At 41.3% G+C, this 11,373-nt stretch overlaps 1 protein-coding gene across 1 annotated transcript in view; it reads left to right on the plus strand.

Moving 5' to 3' along the window:
• The window catches only part of GALR1 (galanin receptor 1), a 473,677-nt gene extending 465,044 nt beyond the window's left edge, over positions 1-8,633 (plus strand). The window contains exon 3 of the mRNA XM_044294931.1: positions 7,188-8,633. Within this exon, the coding sequence (XP_044150866.1) occupies positions 7,188-7,505 (318 nt within the window). The 3' untranslated portion in view covers positions 7,506-8,633. The remainder of the gene's footprint in view (positions 1-7,187) is intronic.
• The last annotated feature ends 2,740 nt before the right edge of the window (positions 8,634-11,373 follow it).

Below are 11,373 nucleotides of genomic sequence, written 5' to 3' on the forward strand. Positions count from 1 at the left end.
GAGGTAGCAGGGGGAGCCTGAGTGACTTCCTTGGTTTTAAGGTGTTTACTCCACTGCAGTTCATGCTTTGCATGCAGGTGCCTGGTCATGCAGGTTGTGCTCAGGTTCAGAACGTTAATGCCTCGCTTCAGGCTCTGATGGCACAGCGTGCAAACCACTCGGGTCTTGTCGTCAGCACATTGTTTGAAGAAGTGCCATGCCAGGGAACTCCTTGAAGCTGCCTTTGGGGTGCTCGGTCCCAGATGGCGGCGGTCAGTAGCAGGCGGAGTCTCTTGGCGGCGGGTGTTCTGCTTTTGCCCACTGCTCCCTCTTTTGCTACGCTGTTGGCTCGGTCTCACCACTGCCTCTTCCTCCGAACTGTGAAAGTCAGTGGCACGACCTTCATTCCATGTGGGGTCTAGGACCTCATCGTCCCCTGCATCGTCTTCCACCCAGTCTTGATCCCTGACCTCCTGTTCAGTCTGCACACTGCAGAAAGACGCAGCAGTTGGCACCTGTGTTTCGTCATCATCAGAGACATGCTGAGGTGGTATTCCCATGTCCTCATCATCAGGAAACATAAGTGGTTGTGCGTCAGTGCATTCTATGTCTTTCACCGCTGGGGAAGGGCTAGGTGGATGCCCTTGGGAAACCCTGCCAGCGGAGTCTTCAAACAGCATAAGAGACTGCTGCATAACTTGAGGCTGAGACAGTTTCCCTGGTATGCATGGGGGTGATGTGACAGACTGATGGGGTTGGTTTTCAGGCGCCATCTGTGCGCTTTCTGCAGAAGACTGGGTGGGAGATAATGTGAACGTGCTGGATCCACTGTCGGCCACCCAATTGACTAATGCCTGTACCTGCTCAGGCCTTACCATCCTTAGAACGGCATTGGGCCCCACCATATATCGCTGTAAATTCTGGCGGCTACTGGGACCTGAGGTAGTTGGTACACTAGGACGTGTGGATGTGGCAGAACGGCCACGTCCTCTCCCAGCACCAGAGGGTCCACTAACACCACCACGACCATGTCCACGTCCGCGTCCCTTACTAGATGTTTTTCTCATTGTTATGGTTCACCACAACAACAAATATATTATTTGGCCCAATGTATTGTATTCAAATTCAGCGGGATATAAATTTGAGGCCTAGTATTTAGGCGCTGGGTGACCGGTATGGATTTAGTGACAGAATTAGACTTGGAAATGCACAGAAGCGTGTGTGTGTGAAGTTATTCTGAATGACCCAATGTGCACCTTGAATATTATATACCCTTTTAGGGATAGATTTCAAATAGCTCTGATATAGCAGAAACCACTAAATTATGAAATTGCTAAATTGGGAATTGTACTTCAACCCAGAACAAAAAATGTGCTTTGACGGACACTAAATATCTTGCCCAGCAACAACAGTACAACGGTGGGTAACGAGAGATTTAGAGGGAATTAAATTTGAGGCCTAGTATTTAGGCGCTGGGTCACCGGTATGGATTTAGTGACAGAATTAGACTTGGAAATACACAGTAGCGGGTGTGTGTGAAGTTATTCTGAATGACCCTATGTGCACCTTCAATATTATATACCCTTTTAGGGATAGATTTCAAATAGCTCTGATATAGCAGAAACCACTAAATTATGAAATTGCTAAATTGGGAATTGTACTTCAACCCAGAACAAAAAATGTGCTTTGACGGACACTAAATATCTTGCCCAGCAACAACAGTACAGCGGTGGGTAACGAGAGATTTAGAGGGAATTAAATTTGAGGCCTAGTATTTAGGCGCTGGGTCACCGGTATGGATTTAGTGACAGAATTAGACTTGGAAATACACAGTAGCGGGTGTGTGTGAAGTTATTCTGAATGACCCTATGTGCACCTTCAATATTATATACCCTTTTTGGGATAGATTTCAAATAGCTCTGATATAGCAGGAACCACTAAATTATGAAATTGCTAAATTGGGAATTGTACTTCAACCCAGAACAAAAAATGTGCTTTGACGGGCACTAAATAACTTTCCCAGCTACAACAGGACAACGGTAACGAGAGATTTAGAGGGATTTAAATTTGAGGCCTAGTATTTAGGCGCTGGGTGACAGGTATGGGTTTAGTGACAGAATTAGACTTGGAAATACACAGTAGCGGGTGTGTGTGAAGTTATTCTGAATGACCCTATGTGCACCTTCAATATTATATACCCTTTTTGGGATAGATTTCAAATAGCTCTGATATAGCAGAAACCACTAAATTATGAAATTGCTAAATTGGGAATTGTACTTCAACCCAGAACAAAAAATGTGCTTTGACGGACACTAAATATCTTGCCCAGCAACAACAGTACAGCGGTGGGTAACGAGAGATTTAGAGGGAATTAAATTTGAGGCCTAGTATTTAGGCGCTGGGTCACCGGTATGGATTTAGTGACAGAATTAGACTTGGAAATACACAGTAGCGGGTGTGTGTGAAGTTATTCTGAATGACCCTATGTGCACCTTCAATATTATATACCCTTTTTGGGATAGATTTCAAATAGCTCTGATATAGCAGGAACCACTAAATTATGAAATTGCTAAATTGGGAATTGTACTTCAACCCAGAACAAAAAATGTGCTTTGACGGGCACTAAATAACTTTCCCAGCTACAACAGGACAACGGTAACGAGAGATTTAGAGGGATTTAAATTTGAGGCCTAGTATTTAGGCGCTGGGTGACAGGTATGGGTTTAGTGACAGAATTAGACTTGGAAATACACAGTAGCGGGTGTGTGTGAAGTTATTCTGAATGACCCTATGTGCACCTTCAATATTATATACCCTTTTTGGGATAGATTTCAAATAGCTCTGATATAGCAGAAACCACTAAATTATGAAATTGCTAAATTGGGAATTGTACTTCAACCCAGAACAAAAAATGTGCTTTGACGGACACTAAATATCTTGCCCAGCAACAACAGTACAGCGGTGGGTAACGAGAGATTTAGAGGGAATTAAATTTGAGGCCTAGTATTTAGGCGCTGGGTCACCGGTATGGATTTAGTGACAGAATTAGACTTGGAAATACACAGTAGCGGGTGTGTGTGAAGTTACTCTGAATGACCCTATGTGCACCTTCAATATTATATACCCTTTTTGGGATAGATTTCAAAGAGCTCTGATATAGCAGGAACCACTAAATTATGAAATTGCTAAATTGGGAATTGTATTTCAACCCAGAACAAGAAATGTGCTTGAACGGACACTAAATAACTCGCCCAGCTACAGCACTAGGGACAGATTTAGCTGGATATAAATTTGAGGCCTAGTATTTAGGCGCTGGGTGACCGGTATGGATTTAGTGACAGAATTAGACTGGGATATGGCCAAAAAATGAACAGACTATTGCTGGTTAAATGCACTTGGTGTGACAGCTTCACCCTGATGTAGGCTTTAGCCAAAAAACAACCACACCATTGAGGGTTAAATGCACTTGGTCGCAGCTTGTGCTGGCGCACCACAAGACACAAAATGGCCGCCGATCACCCCAGAAAAATGAGACTGACAAACGGTCTGTGCAGCCTAAAAACAGTGAGCAATTGAGGATCAGCAGCTCAATGATCCACAGCTGCAGATCGATCAGTTAATCAAGTCCTTTGGAGGAGTTAATCTGCCTAATCTCGCCCTACTGTCGCAGCCGCAACCTCTCCCTACGCTAATCAGAGCAGAGTGACGGGCGGCGCTATGTGACTCCAGCTTAAATAGAGGCTGGGTCACATGGTGCTCTGGCCAATCACAGCCATGCCAATAGTAGGCATGGCTGTGATGGCCTCTTGGGGCAAGTAGTATGACGCTTGTTGATTGGCTGCTTTGCAGCCTTTCAAAAAGCGCCAAGAAAGCGTCACAAAAGCGCGAAGAAAGCGACGAACACCGAACCCGAACCCGGACTTTTACGAAAATGTCCGGGTTCGGGTCCGTGTCACGGACACCCCAAAATTCGGTACGAACCCGAACTATACAGTTCGGGTTCGCTCATCCCTAAACATGACCTATTATTCCCTGCAAATCACGTTCCGTGGCTCCATTGAAGTCAATTGGTCCGCAAAAAAATGGAACACATACGGAAATGCATCCGTATATCTTTCGTATCCGTTCTATTTTTGCTGAACCATCTATTGAAAATGTTATGCCCAGCCCAATTTTTTTTTTAATACAATTACTGTATATGCCATATGGAAAAACAGAACATAAAATGGATACACAAATGAAACAAAAAAAGGAACAACGGATCCATGAAAAACAGACCGCAAAACACTTAAAGAGTCATATGGTCATCTGAAAGAGGCCTAAGACTGATCAGACTCTCAGGGTCTGATCAGCCTTAGGCACATGGCAGCCCGGACGCTTTTGTAAGGCATCCGATTGTCAAGGCAACCATCACGGCCGCTGCCATCGCAGCAGCAGTGGCCCGATGGAAGAGAGAGGGTGCTCCCTCTTTCTCAACTCCATGGATGACGTGGTTGGCTACTGACTGTGGCATCTATAGGGTTAAATGGCCGAGATCGGTGCCAGCATCATTTTCGGCTGTAACAGCAGTGTCAGCTGTAAGTTGAGCCACCATTTCTGAGTCACTGCCATCAGAGCCGGCAGTGAACAGAGGAGCAGAGGGGGCATCTGGGGGACATTAGCCATTGGCCATATTTGGGGGCATACGAGGGGCATATTGGGGGAAATATAATAATGAGCACTGGGAGCACAGTGGGGGTCTTACAACATGGAGATTACAGCCTGAGACCGTCATTTTCACTGTAAAGTGCTCTGGTTGGTTAGTCTGTAGAGACTAACCAATCGGAGCGCTTGCTGGCAAGGGACCACTCTGGTCCTTTGCCAGCTTCCGCTGGTGTCTCTGCTTTCTGGGAGAGTGGAGACTCTGGGGCTGTGACACTTTATAGTGTCACAGCCCCGGTAAGCAGTTTGGACGTGACTGTACGTTCCAAATGATTTAATTACTGGTGATTTGGAAGTACAGTTACGTCCAAATTATTGAAGGGATTAAGATGCCATCCTTACAGCTGTTAGGTCAAAAGATCCTCAGTGATTTACCCTGGATGTCCATTTTCTTGCTTATGTGCCTTGAGTTCACCTTGCAATCACTTGGAATCACACCATCGGGCAGATCCTTATGGATTGCTTTAAGCACATTGTTATACTCACATAATTAAAACGTGGATGTAAACATAAATGATGTAAGCATAAAAATGGTATTGTAGCAGGAATCCCAAGGTACGGTACACCTGACTGGTTTTGCCATTCTGGATTCCTCAATTATATTGGCCCCAATTTCCAATACAACATTACTGTTTTACCCACTACTTTAAATATCCAAACAAGATGTTGAACTTTTCATTAAAATTACTTCACATTATGAGTTAATAAAGAAAAAAATGATAGTATTGATCCACAGCACTGTAGGAAAAAGATCATGTATAACATGTATTACATTCATTTAATCCTCAGGATAGTTCATCAATATCAGATTGGCGGAGGTCCGACACCTGGCATCCACAGTGATCAGCTGTATGAAGGGAAGGCTTGTGCTGTGCACATGTGGCAGCTCCCTTCTCTTTTTCTGCTCGCTATAGACATAGCAGCAATGAGCAGGAAGTGAGAAGGGAGAAGGCATGCGTGCACTGCACTTCCCTTCCCTTCATACAGCTGATAGGTGGGGTGCTTGGTGTTGGACCCCCACTGATCCAATATTAAAAGCCTGGAGAATCCCTCTAAATATCTGCTTTTTATGCTTAGGAGTCCGATGGGTGGTTCTACACAGTTATTAGCAACCTTTCCTGTGTGAGTGTGCAGGGATAATTGTCAGTCACAAAGTAAAACCATCCACTGAGCTTCTAATTAGTGTTGACTTTGAGTGAAACTTTGAATTTCAGGATAATTTTGATTTGCTGCAAAGGGGAATTTCCTTGTACTTTGTGGTAGCGAATAGATTTTACCTGAAATTGTGTAAAAAAAATAAAAAATCATACTTACCTCATCCATGTGCTCACAGTGGGCCACCTGCAGCCATCTTGCTTGAAGATCTTGCACAAAATCCCATACGCAGTGACATATGATGACAAATAGGCCGGCATGATTATGTCATCACGGGCCACATAAGATTTTGTGCCAGATCTTCAAGCAAGATGACGGCAGCCGGCTCATCGTGAGCAAATGGATGAAGTAATTAAGGATTTAAAAAAAGAAAAAATAAGATTCTACACTCCGTTATTTATATCAGATGCTGCAATCAGCTATGAATGCAGCATCAGAGGGGTACAATGATGGGGTACTTACAAAGAAATGCGCTTTGTGATGAAGTAATTTTTTTAAAGTTCAGCAAAGCAGCTGAATTGAATTTTTTTATACGTCATTCATCTCTAATTCTAATCATAAGAAGAGCAGGAAAGTTATTTTGAATCTTTTTCCCTAAAACTATAAAACTATATATCAATCTGCTCTGTCCCTCTGTGTGGACATCAAGAAAGACTTGGCAAGCAAGGGAAATACCTTATAAAATAGAGAAAATTGTGCAGAGTTTCAACAAAGGTTATATTAGTAAGTGCCATATAATTATCTTACAAACTCATTGGTTAACACTACTCAGAAAATGGCCAATCCCTTTAATATTTGTGCAAGTGTCCCAACTACAGATATGTATATACATATATGAAGTCATTCTTTCATTCTTCTGTCTAACCAAATAATTATCTCTGTATTTTGTATGATAAATGTCAGTATAACTATAAAACTGTGACTTTATTAAGTGCATGGCATATTGGTTCCCAGGTTTCCTGTGTTTTACTAGAATGAGTAAAGGAAAAGGCATCTTTAGATATTGAAAATTATAGTATTTCTATATCGTAAAATAGTAGACTTTAGCAAAATGAGAATGCAGCACACTGTAGAAAGTGGGTGCAGGTCAGGCCAATATGGACCAGCACCTGGGTCCAATGTAGTAGAGAAGAAAGAAGGCCAGCAGCACTCCAAAAGTATCAAAAAAGCTGACTCTGGGTGAATAAACCACAAGCTGTTTTGATACCTTTGGAGTGCTGCTGGCCTTCTTTCTTCTCTAGTAAAATAGTAGCTACTGTATGTACAGTAGGACATTGGGGTTTTCCAAAATGCATTGTTGGTCTTAGTGGTGATGCATAATATTAATTCACTATATTATTTGTGTTTTGTAGACTGCGCAAACAGTCCTCGTTGTTGTGGTGGTATTCGGAATATCATGGCTCCCCCATCATGTGATCCATCTCTGGGTGGAATTTGGAAGTTTTCCTCTCACTCAAGCCTCCTTCGTCTTCAGAATAACTGCCCATTGCCTTGCATATAGTAACTCTTCTGTGAATCCTATCATCTATGCTTTTCTGTCTGAAAATTTCCGAAAAGCTTATAAGCAAGTATTTAAATGTCAGATGGGCTGCAATTCCATGAAAAGCGATGTCAAGGAAATTAAAAGTAAGATGGAGACCCCACCCTCCACAAATTGCACTCATGTTTGACAGAGAGAAAAATCATGTTCCTGCTCAGATCCATTCATGCAAGCTGCGAGATTTCAAAGCACAAGGATACTTGGATAAAATTGCAACTGCATTGTCTAGTCTAAATGTAGTTGGCATCTGTTTCAGTTAGCTTATGTCTTATAAGTTACATCTGCTAAGCTGCTGCTGCTCAAATAAGATCTAGTACCGTTCTGTTCATCAAAAGAGAAGTGAGATGGAAATCTTGATGCATTTTAAACTGTAAATGGTATTTTTATTTTTAAAGTAAAAACATGCAATGTGCTCTGTGAACCAATTATCTTACGCCAATGTGCTATGAAATGACTGTTATGTTGCCAATTTGATGTTATTATCGCTATAATTTAACTGGCAAATCTGCATTTAAGTAAAGCTGATGTAAAATTATTGGGAAGAAAAAATTAAACATATGGACTTCAAATAGTAGAGCAGTGGGCATGCATGACATATAGGGAAGCATGATATCACTAGTTTGATTCTTAAAATCACTATTCAGACTATAATTCACTAAAGGCTTTACTTCTAAAAATCATCATTTGAATGTAAAGGATTTATTTTATATGACATTGATCTTATTTATTCATTGCTTTTGTTTCATTTGCAATCAAGAAAGCATTAAATGAAAACAAAGCAGTGGAATCATGAAATCCAAGTCTAGCCTTATCTTCTGGTCAAGGATTTGGATTTCTAAACTGAACCATTGCTTTGCATATCTATTATAGCTATATTTTGCATAGTCAAAGTGTTCAAATTTCTAAGAAAATCACTTTATTACGCTTAACATCACATTCTAGTATTGTAGAAATTTCATAAAATATTTTCCATGTAAGAAGATATTTTGCTAAATAAAACCATGCACAGGATGGTAATCCATGCACTTACAACCAGAAGGATAGTAAATTGATAATTGTAAATACAGTGTGGCATTTGTAGATGTACCCAGGCTGTTGTTATCAAGTGATAATGGATTCTAGTACAAGGAAAGGTAACCTGCAGTAACTTTAAAAAATCCAATTGAATCACAGCTTATGTATTTCCCAGTGTTTTTTCATTTTAATTTAAAAATTTTAAATAAAGTGCAATACTTACAATTTCCAAATGCTCACATGTTAATACAAAGTAAATTTATTAAGTCTATGTTATGCTGTGGACACATTAAATGCATTATAATCATGCCCATATTTAGTTTAGATCATCGATTTTCTGGTGAAAACTAATTTGGCATTGTAATTAGTGATGAGCGAATCAAAGTCAACAACCTAGAATTTGATCCGAATTTCCCCCCAAATTTGATTCACTGCAAAGCCAAATTTCCTGGTGCTTCATGTTAACAAATAAATTTTTCCTGAAATGGTAAAAAAAAAACATCAATTTGAGCATGGGTTGGATCTCACAGGCTCTCCCGGAAGGCAGCCACGATGCCTAAGGAAGGCATCTGGCTACCTTCCCTGCCATAGGGTCCCTGTCACAGCAGTGCGGGGACTCCATGGACACTGGCAAACGTGAGGATACCACATGTGCAGCGGTTAGCGTTGAATGCAGCTGTGCAAGGGTTAATGCGCCAGCATTGGTGTTTTCACCAATGTCGGAGCATACAGCATGGGTCCAGCTATCAGTAACAGCCAGACCCCTGCCTCTGATTGGGCAGGCGCAGCTCCTGCACCCGCCCGATCAGCGTGCCGTACCTATACTGCACTGGGATTTCTGTCCTGCATTTCTGCGCCGTACATATACGGCTCTCGTATCCTAAGGGTTAAGTATATATATATATTATTACAAAGCAAAAATCCTGATCACCTCTAATGCAGTTGTAGATGTGAACTAAGATCTACTCTGGATCTTTATGTCCTTTCTCTTTCTTGATTCATTTCTATAAATGTTTATTTCTAATGACTGGGTAGGCCAAGGAAGTGATGCAATCTGGCAGACATTTTTGAGAAATCTTTGTTGTATATTGGGCAAGCATTAACCTGCTGAAAAATGGCAGTTGGAAGCCCTGTCATGAGAGGCAACACATGTGGCCGCAGGATGTCCTTCCTGCACATATCACTACTCGTATCACTACTAGGGGGACAAACTGTCAAATGTGATGGCTTCCCAGGTCATCACACCAGCAATTGGGCAGTGTGTTGCTCCCCACAATAGCAGGATTGAAACACTCACCATGAGGCCGCTATAATCAAACCTGACTGTTTTTGGATCCCAAACTGGATTTAACATTAAAGACAATACTGTTCCAGTCCATAGTAGTACAGGTTTCTTGTTCATGATACCACTGCAAATGAAAGTGGTTCTGGCTGGCTGACTGACAATGGCAAGACACATAATGGGTGCTGTGATATCAAATTTCCTTCAGCTAAGCACCTGGAAAGGACTTGGGTATGTAATGAGGGTGCCAACTGCATCTAGACAGTGGACAATGAAATTGTGGGAGCTGCACATGATTTTTGGCAGATCCTTTCTACTGGTGGTCTGTTTGGACTTTGTGCAGTCTGTTCACCGCGTGTGTGCCCTCATATACCTACTGCTCCCAACAGCTTCTAACAGCTAGGTCAGAAGGAACTACATGGTGGGAAATTCATTGAAACAACTATCCTGCTTCTCTCAGGCCAAAAATGCATCCTAGAGGCATATTCATTAGTCAACAATTTCTCACCATGAGGTACACAACCCAAAAATGGCCTCTAAGAACCGTTTTGAAGGGCAGCGAAGGAAGCACTTTTATGGCCTCTTGTGGCAAGACCCACCGTCCAATTAGACCACACCAGTCATTTACATATCTGCTTGAGACATGCATGCTGAGTTTTGCAGCAATCTGAAATTTCTATCCTGGGTATGTTACTTTTATTTGTCAATGAGTGTAGATTCTCTTGATAACATCCCATAAGAGCATAATTTACATGCATGTTTTGATGTTGCATTGTATAAACACTGTGATTTATTAAAGAAATCTAAGTATTAACACATACAGTAAATTTCAGTGAAGGTAAATACAAGATTGTATATTTGTTTGCCAAGCGTGTAAATAGAATGTACTCAAAGTATTGCTGCCTACATCATTGTAATTTAAAGCTTGTCTACTGTCCAGTTACCTTTGCACATTTCACCTGAAGAATTTTCGATTGCTCTAGGGAGCCAAAATCATATTTATAGTTTAATCTAGAAATCTCTACCATACATCATTTGCCACACCTGTATCCTATCAGTCAATTTGAAAAGGTCAGATTTCCATAAATTCAACAGAATGCTTTTTATTTACCTTTATAAACCTTCAAAATTATTTTACAACTGTACACATGTTAAAATTCATTTTTATAATAACCAGACAGTAAGCTCCGGCCTTTTGTGATTTTTTTTAATTAAAGGGAACCTGTCACCAGTTTTATGGTGTCCTAACTAAGGGCAACATAAATAAGTGACTGATTCGCTTAGCAAAATGCTGGGTCACTTTCTTTAATTGACCCAGTCAATCTGTCAACATCTTGTATTGAAAAGCTCCAGCTGATAATGATGAGTCATGAATATTCATGAGCTCCTGACTCTCCCCACCCACCTGCTGCTGAGTGACAGTTTGTTTCCATAGGAATCAGCAGCAGGTGGGCAGGGGAGTGGCTATAGCCCTGAATTAAATATACGCTGGACTCAACGACATCACGCTGGACTCGAATCAGCTCATTAGCATGCGGCATGCGGCATCTTTGTGTGTATATTATGAGGTAACCATCTGTCACACCAGTAAGTGAATACATCTAAGGCACTTTTTAGTAGTTAATGATTGTATATAATTAGTTATATTATAATCAAATATCCACATGACAGGTTCCCTTTAAAGATATTAAACAGTCTTTAG

Source organism: Bufo gargarizans, chromosome 5, assembly GCF_014858855.1.
Source record: "Bufo gargarizans isolate SCDJY-AF-19 chromosome 5, ASM1485885v1, whole genome shotgun sequence".
Taxonomy (NCBI): Eukaryota; Metazoa; Chordata; class Amphibia; order Anura; family Bufonidae; genus Bufo; species Bufo gargarizans.